Below are 22574 nucleotides of genomic sequence, written 5' to 3'. Positions count from 1 at the left end.
GCGTCCGGAGCCTGTGCTTCGCAACGGGAGAGGCCACAACAGTGAGAGGCCCGCGTACCGCAAAAAAAAAAAAAAAAAAAAGAAAGAAACAGGAGATAAGACCTGGGAAGAGAGGAAAGGGGATGGGATCAAAATTACAAGTGGAAAAATTAATGTTAGAAAGAACGGAGGACACTTTCATTTGAGACCATAGGAAAAGTGGAGGATTGAAATGAATGAAAAATTACCTGAATCTTAACGTACCTTTAGTAGGAATGCTCTCTTGGCAATAAGGTTAGCTTTTCTTACTGAATCTTAGGATTTTACAATGTTTTTAAACAGTCAACATAATAGACTATTGGAGTACCCTGCAGACTAGATATTTTTAAGTAGCTCAATAATATTTCAATTCACACATAACGAATGGTATTTGTAGAGGAGAGAAATTCACTCTCTCTCAACAAATGACCTTCTTTCCTATTACACAGAGAAAATAGAAGCCATCATCTTCTTGCAACCAAATATACAAATCTGCTTCCCTTCTGTTTAAAGAGGAAAAAGTGTCCCTTCTCCTTAGGGAAGGCAAATCCTTTCACCTAGTTTCCCAGTGCCATCCTCTCCTACCTTCTCAGGGTCTTATTTTTTTTTGGTTAAGTTATTTCCTCTCTCCAATTCATCAGCCTTTACCCTTCTACTCACATTTTTCCTTCAGCATTTAAAAATACTCTTCCTTAACTTTATGAACTAGTCCCATTTATTTTCTTGTCCTTTCCTCTCCTTCATAGCTATAGTTCTTGAATGTATCATCTACTCTCATCTCTGTTTTTCCAACTTCTTGCTATTTATTTCTCAGCCCACTGCAGTATATCTTGTTTACACCATTCCGCTGAGCTACCACTGAAAGTGCCCTTACTAAGATCACCAAATGGCCTCTATGTGTTAAATTGTACGTTCTCATCAGGCTGGAAACTTGCTTCCTTTGAGGCCAAAAAAAAAAAAAAAATCATACTTTTATGTATAAAGCACAGGTATTTATGGTACATAAAGAGGCGTACAGAAGTATTCCGTGGTATTAAAATTTTATGTAGGAGGGGCGTGAGTGAAGGGGAGTCTGAAAAGTCACCTTAGAATGCAATAATGAAGGTTGAGAAACACTGTAAAGTAACAGGTATTTTCAGTTTTCCTTGTAGCTTGACCTCTTTGTGCCATTTAAAATGTTTACCACTCCTTTTTTCTGGAAACACACTAATATACTCTGGTTACTAAACTCCCCCCCCTTTTTTTTCTTATCCCTCTTCAGCCACATCTTCTCAGTCTTTTTCCAGGTCCACTTTCTTGACCCACATGCTACTCAGATTTTGAAGTTCCTTCCATAGGTTCTCTTCTACTGTACACATTCTCTCTTTGTAGTTTTAGTCTCCTTATAGTTATATTTTGCATTAATAAAAAATCATGATTACAGTACTCACAAATCTATCTCCAGTTTGGCTTCTCTCTGAAGCACCAGACCTATATATACAATGGTCTTTTGAATATATCCATTGGGGTCAAATACATCCAGAATTGGGTCAGATTGTATAGAACCAGGGCTGAATCCCTTGTTTTCCCTCTCATCTCCACTGCCTGTTCCCCACTCCCCAAACTTTTCTCAACCCTAAATGTTTCTCTTATCTTTTCATTTTACTCCATCCCTATTATCAACACTCTAGTCTAGACCACCACAGAACTCTTCTCTCAACTAGTGTCACAATATTCAGTTGCCCAATTATCCAGTTTCCACAGTGCGATCTTAAAACTGTAAATTGGGTTGCATGAATCCCCTGCGTAAAACCATAAAAAATGATTTTACATTGCACTGAGAATAAAGTGAACCAATCTCTGCTTATCTTCTTCTCCATTCTCATCTCATCACTTCCATCCTCCTTCTGAAGTTGCTAAATTTGTACTGGATTTCTTTGTCTTATGTTCTTTCTCACCTTGAAGCCTTGTGGATTTTTATAGCACACTGTATTTCCCCTATCATCTTACTGTATCAAATTGTTTGCCTTCTTTGCTGAACTCTAAATGCTGTGAGTTCAGAGACTCTTATTTTGTTCACCTTGTATCCCCATTGCTTAATATATAAAACATTCAAAACTGTTGAATGAACAGGGTCAAAATATTGGTTAAAAATCAGAATAGCTAGATTATTTTCTTGTTTTATTCTCTCACCTTAGATACAGGCCCTTCTATGCCTCCATTCTGTTATATACAGAAGGAATACATTTTCTTTTTTAGACACTCTCTTCCAAAGATATTTTGACTATTGTAATTGCACTGCTTGTGAACCATCAGGGTGAGTGTGTTCAACATTCAGTAAAGAGGGTTTATGAAGTATTTAAGCTGCAGTCAAAGCTCTGATGGAACTGCCTCTGAACACAGTTTCTTAAGTGGCTTTAAAATAAGCCTGGAGAAGTCTGTTTTCTGACTCAGAAGTCACTAGAAACAAAAAGATAGTTGTGTTGGTAGCTTTCCCAGAAAGTTTATTAAAATAATGAAAGAAATAACTGCAGCTACTCAAAGGATAAGTAGCTAAAGAAACAAGCAAATTTTACACTGCTGCATGTGGTATTTGTTTTTTGCATTAGGCCCTTGGTCTTAATATGGATAGAAGAAATAAGCTTTCTTTTCCTATAATAGAAGGTTAAGATGGGTTTTGAAGCTAAGCACTGTTGAAAGCTACAAGTGCTGTGCTTTCATCTCAGCACTGAGGACAACTGCAGTAAATCCAGATGGCAGTTTAACTTACTCTATTCTTCTGAGACATGAACTACTGCCAATGAAAACAACTTTGGTGGAAACTTTTCCTGGAAAGAATTTTTCACCAGCTTATGAGGATGAGTAGGAATCTGGCCGCTCAAATAAAGAAACTACAAAGTCACTTGCTTCAAGAATAAGCAGCTTTTTTAGGGTATACTGTGGCAATGGAGTACCACAGATCCATGTGAACTACACTTTCTTTAGGATGAATAGTTTAAGAAGATAACCTATGTCAGCTCTCTTAAATATAATTTCTGGGCTAAATAATTTATTAGAATACATTTTGGCTTCTAACTAAACAATCGGCCTATCCTTCAACTCTTCCTCTTAAATTATAAGCTCAAACAGCACATTTGCTGCCCAGTCCAATATGATAACAGCTAGCTCCGTGTAGTTATTTAAATTTAAATTAATTAAAATTAAAACTTAAGTACCTCCATTGCATTAGCCATATTCAAGTGCTCACATGTGACTAGTGGCTGCTGTATCGGACAGCACAGATAGAGGACATGTCCATTATTGCAGTAAATTGTACTGGACACTGATGCAATAGAGTGTGTTCCTGATAATTAGTTTCTAAGAGGCAGGTAAGAACAGGAGCTCAAGATTCAACTGGATCTGGGTTTGAATCCTAGCTCTGGTACTTATTGTATCATCTTAGATAATTGACTTATCATTTCCAAGACTTTGTCTTATCTGTAAAATGGGGATAAGAACAGTATTTACAGCATTGAGTTGTGAGGATTAAATAAGATAATATAAGAAAAGTGCCTAGGATAGTGTTTGGCCCACAGTAAGTACTCAATTTTAGATATTATTAATTCATTTATTTTTAATGAATAAAATACTTTGAAGCTAAAAATTAATTATTGTGAAGGATGCCATATTCCATAGGGGGCTCACCTGAAGTGCTCAAATCTGGGTCTCATTGAGTTGATTCCAATGTTCCACTTTAAATCGTACTTTATATTTCAGATGAAAATTTTATTCCACAAAAGGCATCATAATGCAAATTTAGTTGCAGATCTTATTGCTGGGTACTCCTGTTCTATTTTTTTACAGTGTATCAGAGAACAGAGGTTAAAAGTCAGTAGGTTCTCTATATTCCAGTGACACTATTTTAACACTCAAATAGAAACTGACACAAAGCAAACCTATTAAACAAAGCATCTGACTAGATAAAGTGGAAAGATTTAGGAGTTTCCAGATATTAATCCGGAAAAATTTAGTAGGTCCAAAGCCTGAGGTATCAGCATTTATTGCGGCCAACTCAGGTTGATTACTTGGCTAAATAGAGATGCCTTTGAACAAGGAAACATTTTCTTTTTCTAATAAACTGGAACCCTAAACTATCAATATTAACAGCATCCATACTTTATTAATACAATAATTGCTAAAGCACATCTTAGTAATTAGTATTATTTAATAACTATTGAACAGTCACCAAATGGGAAGAGGAAATCATCACCAAATAGTCTTTAAATGTCAACTGCTTTCATTAAGTAAATAACTTCCTATAAAAAGAACTGGTCAGGTTGATGTCATTGTTTTCTGTGTCAGTAGAATTGAATGAATTCATTCTGGAAACTCTTCCTTTCCTCTTTGGAATTTATCTTCATGCATAGAAATTATTATATTCATAGATTTTATATTCTTTCTCCGTAGGCTACATTTATCATTCACTACTGTAATTTTGAATGAATGGACCAGTAAACACCTGATACTGATGTTATCTATATAAAAGAAAGGAGCAAGTTAAGGTAATTAGATATTTGTCCACTGTCTCCCATATTACAAGGACAATAAACTTTTTATTTGAGGCATAACTAACACTCAGAAAAGTATACAAGCATAACATAAAGCCCAATGAATTATCACAAAATGAACACAACTTGTAACCATCATCTAGATCAAGAAATAAAACATTACCCACACCTTAGGAGACCAACCCTGTTCCTGTCTTAGTCATCACCCCCACCATGCTTCCTAAAAGAAACCATTTGATTTCTCAAACTATAGATTAGCTTTGTCTGTTCTAGAACTTCATATAAATAGAATCATACTGTATGTATCCTTTTGTGTCTGGCTTTGTTCAATATTGTGTTTGTAAGATTCATCCATACTTGTTTCATGTAGCAATAGTTTATTCATTTTCATTGCTGTGTATTTCCCTTTAATAATACACTAGTTTATTTTCCCGTTGTACTATTAATAAATAATAATAGTTTTCGCTATTACAGGTTTTTTTTTTTTTTTTTTTTTTTTTTTTTTTTTTTTTTGCGGTACGCGGGCCTCTCACTGCTGTGGCCTCTCCCGTTGCGGAGCACAGGCTGCGGACGTGCAGGCTTAGCGGCCATGGCTCACGAACCCAGCCGCTCCGCGGTATGCGGGATCCTCCCGGACTGGGGCACGAGCCCGTATCCCCTGCATCGGCAGGCGGACTCTCAACCACTGTGCCACCAGGGAAGCCCCAACCTTGCATTCTTGAATGAATCCGTCTTGGTCAGGGTTATAATCTTTTTTACATGTTGCTGGATTCAGTTTGCTAGTATTTTGTTGAGGATTTTTATTTTGTTTTTTTTGTTTGTTTGTTTTCGTTTTTGTTTTTTTTTTTTGCGGTACGCGGGCCTCTCACTGTTGTGGCTTCTCCCGTTGCGGAGCACAGGCTCCGGACGCGCAGGCTCAGCGGCCATGGCTCACGGGTCCAGCCGCTCCGCGGCATGTGGGATCTTCCCGGACCAGGGCACGAACCCGTGTCCCCTGCATCGGCAGGCGGACGCTCAACCACTGCGCCACCAGGGAAGCCCTGTTGAGGATTTTTATACCTATAGTCTTAACTGATATTGGTCTGTAGTTTCTTGTATTGCCTTTGTCTGGTTTTGGTGTCCAGATAATACAAGGATACTTTTTTGGTATATACTAAATTTAAACGTTTTTCCTCCCCCAGAAAATGATCCACAGTCTATTTCTCATAAACTGTTCCGGTGACATATTTCTAGAGAAGCACTGGAAGAGTGTTGTGAGCCAGTCTGTCTGTGATTATTTCTTTGAAGCTCAAGAGAAAGCAGCTGATGTTGAAAATGTACCACCTGTTATTTCAACACCTCACCACTACCTCATCAGTATCTATCGGGATAAGCTTTTCTTTGTCTCTGTCATACAGACTGAAGTGCCACCTCTCTTTGTAATTGAGTTCCTACATCGAGTTGCTGATACTTTTCAGGTTGGTTATTCATCAGATATTTTGAATTTGAATTATCCAAGTTATAGTATGATTATATTCTTTAAATACCCAGTTTTTGATGTGTAGTGTGTCTCTCTGTCTCTCCCTCTTCTTTTCAACTAAGCATAAGTTCATAAACATAAACCTTTTTAGTAGGGCATACAGTAGTACACATGGTACTCCAGTTACTGTTTTAGAAGAACAAAACAATCTCATGGTCATGGAAGCTGTATTTTTTTTTTATGTATTATAAATTATGTCATTAGGAAATAATAGTGCCCTCCACATATAGTTCTCTGAATAGTACCACGGTTTTTACTGGTTATGAAATCTTCCAATACTTACACTTTATTTTTTTCTTCTCTTGCTGAATATACCAATAATTTTAAACTGATCTTTGTTTTTTGGAGTACCTAATCGGGGCAAATGAAGTTTCTAGTTCACATTCTGTTTTAACATTTCAGTGTACTTTCTGGCATAACATCTAATAGGAATTCAATTCAGTTTAAAAATATTAAGGAAATATTGAGAAATAGTATATAGAACTATGGAGGTTTTTTTCCCTCTGTTTTACATATTTTCAACATCTTAAACAATGAATTACGCTACTGTAAGCTTACCCTTTAGAACAAAAAGTATTTAGCAAGCCTGTCTTCATGTCTTCCATTGTGCAATGTTATGTACATTTTGTTAGGACTACTTTGGTGAGTGTTCGGAGGCTGCAATTAAGGATAATGTGGTCATAGTATATGAGCTCTTGGAAGAAATGTTAGACAATGGATTTCCACTGGCTACTGAATCTAACATTTTGAAAGAATTGATTAAACCACCAACAATTCTGCGTTCTGTCGTCAACTCTATTACAGGTAAGGTGAAACACATTCTGTTAGGAACTGAGCCATTAAAACTTAATAAACAATTCATTTTTGCTTATGATCTGGCAGATTATTAAGGTAGTCCATTTTGGCCAGAATTATAGTTAGTAATAATGTTAAAATGGATGTATATTTCTTTTCATGAAAAGAGACTGTATCTTAAATGATACAGAACTTTTGGTTATTACTCTTCTGTTATTTTGCTACAAGACTACAAAAATATTATTACTATTGTTTAACACTAACCAGTAAGACTGAATAAATTTTCCCAGTTAATCATAAAGAAGCCAATGTAGTGACGGCTGTTAATTATTGTGGTAATCATTTTGTAGTATATACATATATCAAATCATTATGTTGTCTACCTTAAACTAATACAATTTTATATGTCAATTATATCTCAGTAAAGCTGGGAAAAAAATAAAATAAAATAAGAGCATTATAAAACTGGCATTATGCTGCATACCCCACAATTACTAGAGTATAGAAAATTTAAGACTGCACCACAGAGTACATGCCATCTCCTCCAAGTCTTTATTTTGTACATATAGAAGATATATTAAAAAGAGAAAATTAGTCTATTTGTGAGATTTCATGCATTGTGGGCCTTGTATTTGTGTTACAAACTTCTAATTTTGGTTTAATTCTTGAGTATAGCTAGAAATTAGGTACATCCAGAGGACGATATACTTTTGAAAGTATCAAAGTCTTCTAGAGAAAGATTTCTGTGAAATGTTATATGTCACTTCAGCTATACTCTCCACCATTGCAAACCCCTTTCCAAGTGCAGTGACCTAAAAAATGGGGTAAGAGAGGCCTATAAGAAAGTGATCAGTCCTTTATTCATCCTCTGGGCAAGACTGAGTGTCAGGAGAAATTTAAGGAAAGATAAGATGGGGTGTCTTTGCTCCTAAAACGTAAACTCTGGATGAGAAACTGGAAAAAAAAATTAAAACACATAAATAACAGTATGAGATTTTGAAAAGCAATTTCATACTTCATAGATAGTGTAGTGACACTGGAGGGTACACATGGTGTAATATTAAATGGAAAAAAAAAAACAAACAAACAGGGAATTCCCTGGCAGTCCATTGGTTAGGACTTCTTGCTTTCACTGCTGGAGCCCAGGTTCATTCCCTGGTCGGGGAACTAAGATTGCACAAGCTGTGCAGCGTGGCCAAAAAAGAAAAAAAAGAAAAAAACACACAACCATAAAAAGTTACTCTTAATTATACATAAATATTCCCACAAAAAATGTTCTAAAGTTTATAATACCATCTCCAGCTAAGGAACTACATATTATCTTTATTTTTGCATTATACTTTCTGATTTCCAAAATGAACATGTATTTTATAGTCAGAAAAAAATTAGTGAAATATAAAATTTTTAAAAATTGATTATTATTTTTTTATATTTATTTATTTTATTTTTATTTATTTAGCTGCTCCGGATCTTAGTTGCAGCACACGGGATCTTTAGTTGCGGCATGTGGGATCTTAGTTGCAGCGTGCGGGCTTCTTAGTTCCTGCATGTGGGCTTCTTAGTTGCTGCATATGGACTCTTAGTTGCAGCATGCATGCAGGATCTATTTCCCTGACCAGGGATCGAGCTCGGGCCCCCTGAACTGGGAGCGCTGAGTCTTAACCACTGGACCACCAGGGAAGTCCCATAAATGGATTGTTAAGGCAATACATTATAAAGATCAAGAGAGTGGTTCAGTGGATAAAGTAATCTCTCCTGAACTGTAGTGGGTGGACCTAGGACAGGGTCCTGGAGAATCAATAGAATTTAGGAAGAGAGGGAGGAATAAGAACATTCTTCATAGATGGAACTGTATAAGAAAAAACACAGTGAAAAATCTTGGATTGTATTAACTTGTTTAACAGAGGAGAGCTGTTTTTCAGTTGAGTAGTGAGATAAAATTAAAAAGTTAAGTTGAGGAAGTCCTGGAATGCTAGTCTAAATATTTAGCTTTAATCATAAAGCCAGTGGGGAAACATTTAAAGTTTTAGAACAGGAAGGTTAAAGCAGTGTTTTTAGAAAATTCTGGAAGGCAACAGGGTTGGAGACAGGAACACCAACCATAATTACACTACAAAGTTGTATGTGTACTTTGACTGCAACTACAATCGAACACGGGTTTGAACTGCCCAAGTCCACTTAAAGTCAGATTTTTTTTCAATAAACACATATTATAGTACTACACAAGCCGGAGTTGGTTGAATCTGTTGATGCAGAACCATGTGTACAGAACACCAACTGTAAAATTATACATGGATTTTCAACTGCACAGGGATCAGCACCCCTAGACCCTGCGTTGTTCAAGGGTCAACTGTGTATTTTTATTTATTTATTTAGGCTGCATTGGGTCTTCGTTGCTGCGCGTGGGCTTTCTGTAGTTGCGGCGAGCAGGCTCTCACTGCAGTGGCTTCTCTTGTTGCGGAGCACGGGCTCTAGGCACACAGGCTTCATTAGTTGTGGCACGCGGGCTTCAGTAGTTGTGGCACACAGGCTTAGTTGCTCCGAGGCACGTGGGATCTTCCCAGACCAGGGATCGAACCCGCGTCCCCTGCATTGGCAGGCGGATTCTTAACTACTGCGCCCACCAGGGAAGTCCCAAGGGCCAATTGTATGTTTTAAAGTGAAATCTGAAAAAAGCAAAATTATCAAAAGAGAAAAAAATAATAAATGCAACCTGTTTTGAGGGAAATGTTTAAAGAAATATACCAAAATGTTAATGGTAGTTGTATTTTGGTGATAGGAAGATAGATTTTTTTTTAGCTACTTTTCTGAACTTTTCACATGTTGTTGTTATTATTAAGCATGTACTACTTTTGAGTTGGAAAAGTAAATTAACCAGAATGTTAAATATGTCACAGCTCAAGGGTGTATGTTTTGGACAACCAGACTTATTTTCGGACATATGTCAGTTTACCAGGAAGTTAGCCAGATTTTGAACATTAGCCGTATTGCATGTGGGTGTGCCATATGGGTGTGCTGACCTTAAAATGGGAAACGGCCAGAGTATGTTCTTCAGCCAGTTAACTCTGCTTGGCGGCATCTCATGTATAATTTAAGCTGAATACCAAATGGCCTACTTATCACTCTGTATTCTCAGTGCAGACATTTTATCAGCAGAGGGTTTTGAAACAACCAGCCTCTTTTTTCATCAGAGGTAGCAGGATGAGATTCTGTTGTTGAGCCACTGGAATTAGGTTAGGTTACTGTTAACACACAGGAAGCAAAAGATAAGTAAATGAATTTAACCTGGTTTGGCAGATAGACACAGGACCACATGGCCTATTTCTGTCTTCTAGAAATTTGATCACATTGGTATGGATATGTCTCTGACAATTCTGTAAACCATCCACAACTTCAGTGGAGAAAAACGCAAACACTAAAGAAGCAGCTAAAGTACTTGAGTTTTTTTTCTGTTAAGAGCTTTTCTGATGAGCATCTTATGTGTTAGCTTTGCTTTCTGTTTTTCCGGTTTCTAGGCAGTAGTAATGTTGGGGACACACTCCCCACTGGGCAGCTGTCCAACATCCCATGGCGCCGAGCAGGGGTAAAGTACACAAACAATGAAGCCTATTTTGATGTCGTTGAAGAAATAGATGCAATTATAGATAAATCAGGTAATTGTGTGCATATTATCTTATCAGGGAAAAAACAGTTCAGCTGACATAAGCTGAATAGAAACCGAAATCCCTTGGCAGTATGCATTTCAGTGGAAAGGCATTCATTTTCACATGTTTATTTTGTCCAGAGGTGTCATATTATTTTCATAACCTCTAGTTGAGAAATGCCAAACCTTTGTAAATCAGATTTCATGCCACCTTACTTTAAGCCTATTATTACCCTATATTCATTTCCATCTTGCCATTTATTCAGTTTAATATTTGTGTATCTGCTATGCACCATACTTTTTGCTACCACTTTATGTGCAGTCCTTCTAGTAAAGACCCCAGACTAAAGAACAGTACTGTATTAGAATCATAACATTTTATTAAAAACATCTAGTCCAACCCTCACATTTTATACATGGGGAAACTGAGGCTTAGAAGAGTTAAGTATTAAGTAATCTGTTCAAGGTCACACAGCTAGTTGGTGTGTGAATATGAGTTACTGTGAATTATAGACACTATCTCTACAGTGAGTGCCCTTTTTATTATGAAATTCCATTGTATGGAATAATAGCTGTACTATTAAAGAATAATGGCTCCTATTTCTTAAAAGTTAACAGCTAGCTTAGTCCATTTCATTAGAAACTTGGCTAATTTTATTTAAAATATTTTAACAATAAATCAAAGTTAAAATATTTTAAATAAAATTAGCCAAGTTTCTAATGAAATGGACTAAAGCTAGCTGTTAACTTTTAAGAACTAGGAGCCATTACAAACAATAAATGCTGGAGAGGGTGTGGAGAAAAGGGAACCCTCATGCACTGTTGGTGGGAATGTAAATTGATACAGCCACTATGGAGAACAGTATGGAGGTTCCTTAAAAAACTAAAAATAGAACTACTATACGACCCAGCAATCCCACTACTGGGCATATACCCTGAGAAAACCATAATTCAAAAAGAGTCATGGACCACAATGTTCATTGCAGCTCTATTTACAATAGCCAGGACATTGAAGCAACCTAAGTGTCCATCAACAGATGAATGGATACAGAAGATGTGGACATATACAATGGAATATTACTCAGCCATAAAAAGGAACAAAATTGAACTATTTGTAGTGAGGTGGATGGACCTAGAGTCTGTCATACAGAGTGAAGTCAGAAGGAGAAAAACAAATACCGTATGCTAACACATATATATGGAATCTAAGAAAAAAAAAAATGGTCATTAAAATATTTTAATTTTGAAAACAAAACACTAATTTGAAAAGATACATGCACCCCAGTGTTCATAGCATTATTTACAATTGCCAACATATGGAAGCAACCTAAGTGTTCATCAGCAGATAAATGGATAAAGAAGATGTATACACATTGGAATACTACTCAGCCATAAAAAATAAAGAAATTTTGCTATTTGCAGTAATACGGATGGACTTGGAGGTCATTATGCTAAGTGAAATAAGCCAGATAAAGACAAATACTATATGATATCACTTATATGTGGACTCTAAAAAAATACAACAAACTGTTGAATTTAACAAAAAAGAAGCAGACTCACAGATATAGAGAACAAATTAGTGGTTACCATTGTGGGGTGGGGTGGGAGAATGGGAGATACAAACTATTGGGTGTAAGAGAAGCTCAAGAATGTATTGTACAACACAGGGAATATAGCCAATGTTTTATAATAACTGTAAATGGAAAGTAACCTTTAAAAATTGAATAAATTTTTTTTTAATTTTAAAAATCACTGGAAAAAAATATTTTACCTTCACAACCAGCAGTCTTACAAGGTTGATGCTATAAAGATAGGGACAGGTTTGATTTTCCTTAGAATTATCATATTCTAACCAGAGATAGATACAGGCCATGGCACTCAGTAAAGAAGCTATCTGAACTAGTGTAATGGGTCCTCTGTCCACTAACCTTTTAATAGATGTGCCAAGCTTCAGTATGTCTGACACCCTGGAGATATCTCCATTACTTCAGATACAGTGATAGCTCTAGTAAAGATGCAGATTCCAGTGATGCTATCACCTTTATTTCTTTCTTTAGGATCTACAGTCTTTGCAGAAATTCAGGGGGTAATTGATGCTTGCATTAAGCTATCCGGAATGCCTGACCTTTCCCTTTCTTTCATGGTAAGTTTTGTTCTCCTGTTTTGTAGCTCCTTGCAAGCCTAATACATGTGAAGTACTAAATGAAATGATAAATACTGAGACATGTTTGTTTTAGATTGCAAAGGATTATCTAAGAAATATTCCTAACACAGCTTCCAAACACAGTAGCTTACATGATGAGCATTGCCTTTATGGAACGGCTGAGGAGGGGTCTTTGCCTCTGAGTATGCTAGAAGTAGCTTAAATGGCTGGCTGGCGTCCGCAAATGTGCGGTGCTGCTTTTCCTGAATTATTACATGCTTTGTTGATATGAAAGGACATTGATCTTTTGCATCTTTTTTTTTTCTTTTTTTTTTTTTGTGGTACGCGGGCTTCTCACTGTTGTGGCCTCTCCTGTTGCGGAGCACAGGCTCCGGACGCACAGGCTTGGCGGCCATGGCTTACGGGCCCAGCTGCTCCGCGGCATGTGGGATCCTCCCGGCCCGGGTCATGAACCCCTGTCCCCTGCATCGGCAGGCGGACTCTCAACCACTGCGCCACCAGGGAAGCCCCTTTTGCATCATTTTAGATACAGCATGATATGCTACTAAGAACCATAAAGAGAACTGAGCTCTGATGCTATCTCTGCCTCTAACTTGTCCTGACCCTGAGCTCTTTGAACCTCAGTTTTTTCATCTATGAAATGACCCCTGTCCCCTGCATCGGCAGGCGGACTCTCAACCACTGCGCCACCAGGGAAGCCCCTTTTGCATCATTTTAGATACAGCATGATATGCTACTAAGAACCATAAAGAGAACTGAGCTCTGATGCTATCTCTGCCTCTAACTTGTCCTGACCCTGAGCTCTTTGAACCTCAGTTTTTTCATCTATGAAATGGAAATGATACCACTCACATTTTCTACCTCATAGAGTTATTGAAATTCAAATAAAATAATGTATATAAAATATTTGCAGACTTTAAAGCATTGTGAAACTGTAAAGTTGTGTTGATGTGATCATAACAAACTCTTACATGACTGCTGTATCTTAATGAAGCATATTAATTTCTCATAATATCTGAATTAGAGTTGCAATATTCATTATACTTTATAAATATGGTTGTCTTCTGTTTCCCTGGCAGAACCCGAGGCTTCTAGATGATGTCAGCTTCCACCCCTGCATCCGGTTCAAGCGTTGGGAATCTGAAAGAGTTTTGTCATTTATTCCTCCAGATGGAAACTTCCGACTCATATCATACCGTGTCAGCTCACAAAAGTATGTTGATGCATCAATCAGAATCTCCTGTCATGTATCAGTGTACTGCATAGAACTCACTTTTCCCTGTTTCATTCTAACAAATTGGGTACTTGAATTCCTCATTGCTCCCTTTAGCCATTGCTCACCAGGAGACCCAGGAAGAACTGGTGAAAATGTGTGTCTAACATAATCAGTATACTTTGAATCTTAAGAGTATAGAGTAGTAGTAAATTAGACTGTAGTAAAAATATATACCTGAGAGCAAGCATTTTGGACCATGCATAACCTGGGCGAAACCGTAAACCCATGCGATAATTTTACTGTGGTCTATGGACGTCATGGCTGATAGAAGGAGACAGACTTACCTGTAGCTCTCCAGGACACTGTTCAACTAACTGGCTTGAAGTCACTCTTCTCTGCACTGAAGTTTAAATGAATGATTTAAATGATTTAGCATCGTGGGTTGTAGCTGGTTTGTCCCTTGAAAATATCAGAAAGTATTTTGGGTAACATCAGAAGAGGACTTAAAAGCAGAGGAATTGTTTCTTGGCCCTTACCACATAGAAACTGATTTATTTAGTTTGTATAATTTTAAATTATCTTTCTATGGGATCTTAATTCATTTCTTTAAACTAGGACTATTTGCCCCAATTGTTTATACTATAATTAAGCTTCAGATTTCTATCTTGATTTGTATACTTACTGCTCAGAAATTGTATAATTCCTAGCAGAGTGGTTCCAGAACACTGTGCTATACTCAACCTGCCCTGGTACACATACTCAATCTGCAGTTCTGGGGGTATAGGATACTCTGGACTGAGGTTTTCAGGCCACCTCTGGAACTCACACTATTAATTGTATGTTTTTGTGGTTGTGTCTTTCTTTCTCTTTTTAGTCTAGTGGCAATACCAGTATATGTGAAACATAGCATCAGTTTTAAGGAGAACAGTTCTTGTGGTAGATTTGATATTACAATTGGACCAAAGCAAAATATGGGGAAAACTATTGAAGGAATCACAGTGACAGTTCACATGCCAAAGGTTGTGTTGAATATGAACCTGACACCAACACAAGGCAGCTATACATTTGATCCAGTTACCAAGGTACAGCCACCTAAAATCAAGAGTGAGCAAGTGTTTCTGCAATCTTTATTTTGTGCTTTGGGGATGTGGGGGGACAGAGGGAAGGGTCTAATGTCTTGGTTAAAATTAAAGTTCCTAACAAAACCTAGAATGCATACTGTGCTGTGCTTCTGCCACTGCCTGAAGAGGGAATCCTGCATCTGCTGCTGAGTCAATAAACAGAAAAGTGAGACTCATTCTTTCTTCCTTCAGAGTCTGCCTTTACTTATCCATTGATAATCCAGAGATTCACTCACTCTTCAATGAGGAAGATGTCTCATAGAAGCCTGTGATATAAATTTTGTCTTCCTTTAACAAACAAGGAAACTAAAGCTCTGAGGTCAAGTGACTTGCTCAAGGTTACACAGCTAGTTAGAGGCAAGGTTGGGATTCGAACCTAAGGCCATCTGGTAAAAAACTTTTTAAAAAGAGAAAAGCAGGGGCTTCCCTGGTAGCACAGTGGTTGAGAGTCCGCCTGCCGATGCAGGGGACACGGGTTCGTGCCCTGGTCCGGGAAGATCCCACGTGCCACGGAGCGGCTGGGCCCGTGAGCCATGGCCGCTGGGCCTGCGCGTCCAGAGCCTGTGCTCCTCAACGGGAGAGGCCACAACAGTGAGAGGCCCGCGTACCACAAAAAAAAAAAAAAAAAAAGAGAGAGAAAAGCATTATGTGGATATAATGATCTATTTATTGTTAATAGATATTATAATCTATTAATTGTTAAATTTTCTGTAGAAATTAAGACCTTTCTCTTCCTTTCTAATTTAAAAGCATTGTTTCATACTGTTCCACAGAGGATGTTGGCTAGGAAAGCTGCCTTCTCACCCTACATATATTTGCCTCTAGCAGAAGGATTTCAGAGAAATTGTAAAAGATGATTTTTCTCTCTGCTTCCTGCTTGGGTAAAAAATGATTATTTTCCTCAGTAGAGTCATTGAGCTATCTGGTAAATGAAAAGGGGTTGTTTTTTGGGTTTTTTTTTTTTTAGTAAAATCATTGAATGTTAAAGATCATCTAATCCAATCCTGAGGATTTGAAGAATCTCCCCAGAGACCACACAGGGCTGAGAAGTGAAGGGGGAGCTCCAGATCCCTGGCCCTTCACCCCAGCTTCAAACATGATAGCTTCACTTTCTCATCGGTTACTGAGCTTCCTCACTAAAGATTTCATTTGAACAAAGGGTTCCATCACTAAAAGTTTAAAAACACCAATTTAGGCCCATCTTCTTATTTTATGGAAAAATAAACTTAGGCCCAGAGATAAACAGTAAAGGTGGTATAGTGGAAAGAACATTTGATACCAGAGAGCTGCAGGTTCAAATCCCAGCCTTGCCTCTAACTAGCCGTGTGACCTTGAGCAAGTCATTTGACCTCAGAGCTTTCGTTTCCTCCTTTGTTAAAAGATGACAAAATTTACATTACAGGAGTCTCTGAGACAGCATATGAATAGTGCCAAGCACAGTGCTATATCCAAAAGTAGATGCTTAACAAACATTGATTCACTACCCTCACTCCATTCAGAGTCACAGAACTAATTAGTGATAAAACTCAGTGGAAATCCCAGGTCTGTTTCCAAGACACTGTGCTTTATTTTGTATAGAAGTTTATGGTGTCTTTGCACCTTGTCTTTGAACATATGTCTTTAAATAAATAGTTCAGAATGTTTTTGTTTTTTATGTCTTTTTAAGGTACTGACGTGGGATGTGGGAAAAATCACTCCACAAAAGCTCCCCAGTCTTAAAGGACTGGTAAATTTACAATCTGGAGCACCCAAGCCAGAAGAGAATCCAAGCCTCAACATACAGTTCAAGATCCAGCAGCTTGCCATTTCAGGTAAGGAGAAATTTGACTTGTGTTTAAGGGTGATTGAGTTTTGCTGAGGTCAGCTACTAGGATCTTAGAAGGGTAACTGACATTCCGTCTCTACAAAGAGCAACAGCTCCAGTATGCCTTTCACTCTGTGCTATGGGTACAGTGATTTTGGAGAGCACCTTATTTCACACAGCTTCCCTTCACCCCTACCCTCATTCAAGCACAAAGGAAGGAGTCATTCATACTCACAGAAAGTAGAATTATCCTTAAAAGACACTGCTTGTCCACATGGGAATCTGAACTAAAACCATACTTCCACAGTGCTATAATCTGTGAATGGTAGAAGGAACATTGCTTCCAAATGGTGACAAGGACACTGGTTAATGTCAGATTTACTGTGTAGTAAACTCTAATTGCTAAGCAAATATTGTGTTGGTTGGTGTGACCAGGATAGTAATTTATTCCTTTCCTTACCTATTCTTTTTGACACAGGCTTAAAAGTAAACCGCTTGGACATGTATGGGGAGAAATATAAGCCATTTAAAGGAGTCAAATATGTCACGAAAGCTGGAAAGTTCCAAGTGAGGACATGAGAAGAGGCCAGAATTCCTCAAGATATGTTTGTTTTCCAAGTGTCATTACAGTTTATTACCATTAGGTACCAATTGGATGGGAATACATATTCTAGTTAAAGCATTTGTGTCGAGCCACACACCACTCACAGAGTTGCTTAGTAATCAATGTAGGGTTCATAGGAGCTTTAAGCTAAGGAAACTTCTGAATGACTTAGCTTATTTGTATCTTGTCACTTAGGAAGATTTTAGAGGTGATTTCCTCCATAGGGAGACACCAGCTGGAGGCTGCATATTTTAAGTCAAGGCAAAAGTCTACAGTGATAACCTCTCTCCTAAAACAAGTGAGCTGGTCTCAGCAGGAGCTATCTTAGTCTGTAATGTGATGATGTATCAAGTGCAGCCAAATATCACACTTGATCTTAGCCATCCCAAATCTTCTGTCCCAACAGAGGAAAAATTCCTCCCACCCCAAGAAGTTTACAGAAAACTGCCTCTTCAAGTGTTTGCCTTATTCAGCTTTTCACTTATGCCATTAAGCAAGCACTGTAGCAAAAGCCACTCCACATGGCCCTTGCAGGGAGCACTGCTGCTCCATGCTCCATTCTCACTGTACTTGGTATTGTATTTTTTATAAATAAGATTTTTATGTAAAGCTCAGATTTTGATTTATAGGGACCTTGCTGCAGTAAGTACCATCTCAGTTTTGTGCCACTTGGTTCAGCTGTTAGCACAGTAAAAATGATCTGTATCAAAGGGGTGAATGCTTTAAGGTAAAAAAAGGGAACACTACTGCTTTTAGGACGTTATTGCAAGCACAAGCATTTGAGATTTTAAGCAAATTAATGTAGTAAAAGAGAAACGTAAGTGAACCTTTGCCATCTTCATGTTTTATAAAGCTTATCCAACACCACTTAAAACCAGGTAGCCTAAAGGCCTCATGCCCTAGTTCAGCTAAAGGAAGAAAATGTGCCTGCCTCACTGTTGTCAATCTTTTTTTTTTTTTTTTTAAATCTTTTATCTCTTTTTGTTGTTCTTAAGGGTTTCAGCTTCATGGCTGGCAAGTCAGTCCACAGTTGTTATCATTTAACTTGATTGACTTAGCAGTCCTTGCCCAGTTGTTTTGCTTCATTAGACATGAAGAATGGAGAAAGTTAAGATGTAAGTGCTTGTTCTTGCTATTAGTTTTCTCTTTGTGACTCCATTCTTTTCATTGTCAACTTATCCCTTACCCTTATCATGCTAACCATAGCCCTTACACTCATCCCATTCTGCTGTCAGGGCTAGTGGTTGGTGCTGGTACAGGGAGCCCACTGTACAGCAGCATTCTTACCTTTGCCTGCCTAGGGCACCCAGCCTGCCTTTCATCTAATAGGAAAGGTTACTTTTTGCAACTTAGTAATTTCTAGGGTAACCAATATCAGCTTGGCAGCTAAAATTAAGATGTTGCCAAATATTTATTCCCTTTGCCTAAGATTGGTTACCCAGTTCAATTGCTTTTCATTTTAATGTCTTCCTCTTCAAAGTTCATACCTCAAAAGAGCAATCAATACATTTGCTTTTCTTTCTGCAGAATCCCTAATCTCAATCATCCGTATATGGACTAATTTTCTTTCTGTGCTATCTTCTCATATACAAGCAGATTGTATGCCAAGAGTCCCTTGCTTCTAGCAATTTCTGCTAAAACTTCCAAGTAGACTGTTTCCTTTTACAATTTAAATTATTGTATTTATTAATTTGATTGAATCCAGTAAGTCCTTTCTCTAGCTCCGGCTACACTGTCAATAAAAAGATGAAAGCAACAAGGTGATTTTTTAGCTCGACTGTTAATTGAGCATTCTCAGCTGGGCATGCCTCAGTGTTAGGGCAGGCTGAACACGGTCACATTTTACTCTGCATCATGACACAAGGTGTGAGGGTTGCTGCAGAGCACTTCCAAGTGCTCCTCTCTTGACCTCAGCCTTATATACGTTCTCTAACCATCACCCTTTTGGCCACAGGCTGAACAATAAGTGATCAAAACTACTCTCCCTACCACCACCTACTAATAACAAAGATCCATGAATTCTTAGTAGTATTGAAATATTTTTCAAGCATAGAATTCCAGATAATTCCAGAATAGCCTCATTTTCTAAATTCTTAAAGGAGTATAACCCAAAAGCTCATTTTCTGCATAAAGGAATCACCATCATTTTATTCAAAGGGAGTTCATGTGATGGGTTCATTCCTTAAGTGCTGCTATAGACGAACCTTGGAAAATACTGGTCCTGGTGTCCTTAGAGTCATCTGACTTGAGAAAAACTATAATGCAGCAGGAAGGCAGCACCAGTGAACATATGGAAAATAGAAAAAATGAGGCCATGAATACTGTTTTCAGATATTGCTGAGCTAATTCAGTACCTCTGGACAGTTCCCCTTAACTCAAGACAGCTGGAATCTGCCTCCCTAGTCAGCAACTTTTCTAAGTTAAAGCAGTGATAAATGTAGTCAGCAGTACTATCCCCCTTTAGTGATATTTACCATTTTCAGATCTAGAAAATAAGGCAAAAATACTGATGTCCCAGCTCTACTTCAAGAACCTGTTCCTACTCTTAGAGCTTCCTCAAGCAAGAAGAGGAGTATGTGCCCAAAAGCTAGCTCTGCCTCATAACTCTGGTGGATCCCTGACAACCCCGTTGTTCTGTACTGGGGTTTAGAATATTAAATATAGACCTGCAGTATTCCTGCACATGTAATAGCTTTAGCTTAGGGGATAGTGATGACCTCCACATACAGCCAGAATCTTCTAAGATGGACTACTTCAACCAGGGGATGATCTACTATATCATCTGGCTGCTTTCCTCTTACTGTTAACCTTTTGTCACTTCTGCTCCTTCTAGTTTATAATCCCCATTGTTGTCCTTTATTACAAAGATCTTGTTAAGTAAATATATTACCGCTGGTTTCTACTTCTTCCAGTACAATATTTGGATTAAATAAAAATCTTTAGTTTCCACATTTTGAGGATTAGCTTCACTGGCTATTCTTCAAAACAAAGGAGAAACCTGATCTAAAAGCTCTTGCTGAAATAACATACCCATCATTTAAAGCATTATTTATATAAATGTACTTTATTGTTTTAAACAGAAGAGGCAGAAAATATTTGCATATAACAAATCCTAGCTTATAAATGTAGTTTTTTAGTGATGTCTAATCAGCTTTCAGGGATTTTTTTTTTTTTTTTAATTTGCTTCACTGTGTCTTGAGCACTGATATTAGAGAAAAGCACATTGGCACAAAGTGTAAACCAGTGTCTCAAAACACTGGAAGAACTTCGAGAGCAAACATGTTTTTCTTACTTCCTCTAAGTAGTCTTTAGTAAAACAAAAGGTGATCTTTGGCATAGATTCATGCTTTAAAGGCATTAATATTGCATTTATATCAGGTAAGCAACTATACAAGGATGCTGAGGGCCTTGAAAATAATCATCAGTTAAAAGGAAACAGAGGAAGCCTGAGTGTACAGTACCAACTTAAGACAAGTTTTACACATTCGATGTTAGGGTCTAACACACACTGGAGGTGGGGAAGACATTCAGGCAAGGGTTCTTACTCCTTTACTCATCCAGTTCTGGCTTTGGGAAGAAATATAATTTCATGTGCTGGGGAATGCTTAGACAGCAGTGATAAGTACAAAAAAGGAAAAATTGCCTTCTCTCACTTTGCTAATAGGAAACTTACTATGGTGATAATTAAATATTATACCATTACTCTCTTGAACAACTGTACTTAGGAGGGAGGGTAGGATGCAAGGGGCTTGGCTGTCGTTGGCTGAGGGAGGTAGGAATCATTGAGGACTATTTCCCATCGATTCATCCCCAGCAGTGCCAGAATTCCAGTCTGCAAGTACCACCTCCCTTAGGTAGGAAGTGTCCTTCAGACAGGACTGCCTTTCCATTAGATACTCCTGGGGACAAGCACCAATTCTTAGGACTGAATTTCAAAAGGATAAAAACGATCTTTCAAAATTATAGAACAAGCATATATCTTTAAAACCTTGTTTAGGAAGGGTGTGGGAAGAATACAAAAGCCAGGACAGGAGACATGATTTGGTTAAAAATTAAATGCAGCATTTCAGCTCAGAAAGAACAATAAGAGCTAAGAATGAGTGATAAGGCCTCAGCATAGATCTCTGCAGGCAGTGACAAAGCATGGAGTGCCTGGGAGTGGCCCTGCTGGGAGGATGGGAAGGCCACGCCCCGGCCACTCTGCCTCTCCAGTGGCAGAGAGCACCAGGACACACAGTGTGTTCTTGGGATGGCTGCCTTGGCAGGCCGAGGCAGGGTATGGGACGGAAAGTTTCCCTAGCACAGACATTGCTCTGGAGCGAGGTAAAGACAGAATCACATGATTTGGTGATTTCCTCCTGACAAAGTGAAATCTGGTTTTGTACTGTGGGAAACTAGAAGGATTAAATTGGGGAAGGGCAGGAAGTGAATCCAGGCCCCACATGCTGGGGCTCCCCAGAGGCCACCTTCCCCTGCAACAGCGAAGCTCACTCCTGAAAAGGACCAAGGTAGCACAGCCAGGGAGGGCAGGCAGGGTCAGCAGCAACATGGAAAGCCCAAAAAAATTTTGGAGGCACAGTGATTTCCTTAACTGACTTGCCTGAGCCCTGGGTCTTGGGAGCCTGGCAGAAAGAATGGGGGGACGGGGGCAGAAAGGGAACTGTCCTTTAGGGAACAAGGGCAGAACAGGATGTCTGGCTAGTGTTCACTCTTGGATTCTGAGCTTATGTGAAGTACATGGGCTAGAAACCCCGGGGATCTGCCTATTGGGACAGAGTGTGCACAAGTAAAGCCGTGTTCGAGAATACAGGCTTTATATGGAGACACATTTCAAAGTGTCCATGACAAGAGTATAAATGTTTTCTAATGTGAAGAGGCCCCGTTCCTTTCTGTTATGTCAGGCCAAGATGTGGCTTTCAACCCCCCAGTAATCTTGGGTGGCTCCTGGGACTCCGATCATTTTCATTGTGTTCAGCAGGGGCTTCTGTGTTAGCCAGGTTCAACCAGGTGTCTACTGGTACCAGGGAGTCTTTCTAACCCAGCGCAGTGTAAATCCAGCATCTGTTCGAATTTTGATTGAAGCTGCTTCTGCTTCTCGAACAGTCTCCTTCACAGACTGCATGAGGTTCTGGGCATTGTGAACCAGCATCTCTGTGGCCTGTAA

General features: G+C 38.5%; 2 protein-coding genes across 9 annotated transcripts in view; one reads left to right on the top strand and one right to left on the bottom strand.

The window, feature by feature from the left end:
* The window catches only part of AP3M1 (adaptor related protein complex 3 subunit mu 1), a 22777-nt gene extending 1466 nt beyond the window's left edge, over nt 1–21311 (top strand). For 3 of the 5 annotated variants that reach the window (XM_007110571.4, XM_007110572.4, XM_007110570.4), the window contains exons 2-10: nt 4444–4538; nt 5726–6001; nt 6696–6867; nt 10374–10511; nt 12559–12644; nt 13745–13878; nt 14756–14963; nt 16669–16813; nt 17285–21311. In XM_007110571.4, the coding sequence (XP_007110633.1) occupies nt 5729–6001; nt 6696–6867; nt 10374–10511; nt 12559–12644; nt 13745–13878; nt 14756–14963; nt 16669–16813; nt 17285–17385 (1257 nt within the window). In that variant the 5' untranslated portion in view covers nt 4444–4538; nt 5726–5728 and the 3' untranslated portion in view covers nt 17386–21311. The remainder of the gene's footprint in view (nt 1–4443; nt 4539–5725; nt 6002–6695; nt 6868–10373; nt 10512–12558; nt 12645–13744; nt 13879–14755; nt 14964–16668; nt 16814–17284) is intronic. The other 2 variants (XM_007110573.4, XM_007110575.4) reach the window with 1 other exon arrangement.
* The window catches only part of VCL (vinculin), a 109745-nt gene continuing 107626 nt past the window's right edge, over nt 20456–22574 (bottom strand). For all 4 annotated transcript variants that reach the window (XM_028480844.2, XM_024132160.3, XM_028480845.2 and 1 more), the window contains one exon: nt 20456–22568. In XM_028480844.2, the coding sequence (XP_028336645.1) occupies nt 22422–22568 (147 nt within the window). In that variant the 3' untranslated portion in view covers nt 20456–22421. The remainder of the gene's footprint in view (nt 22569–22574) is intronic.

This window comes from Physeter macrocephalus, chromosome 20, assembly GCF_002837175.3.
Source record: "Physeter macrocephalus isolate SW-GA chromosome 20, ASM283717v5, whole genome shotgun sequence".
NCBI lineage: Eukaryota > Metazoa > Chordata > Mammalia > Artiodactyla > Physeteridae > Physeter > Physeter macrocephalus.
The sequence above is the reverse complement of the archived record's forward strand: the minus strand, read 5'-3'. Positions and strand labels throughout refer to the sequence as shown.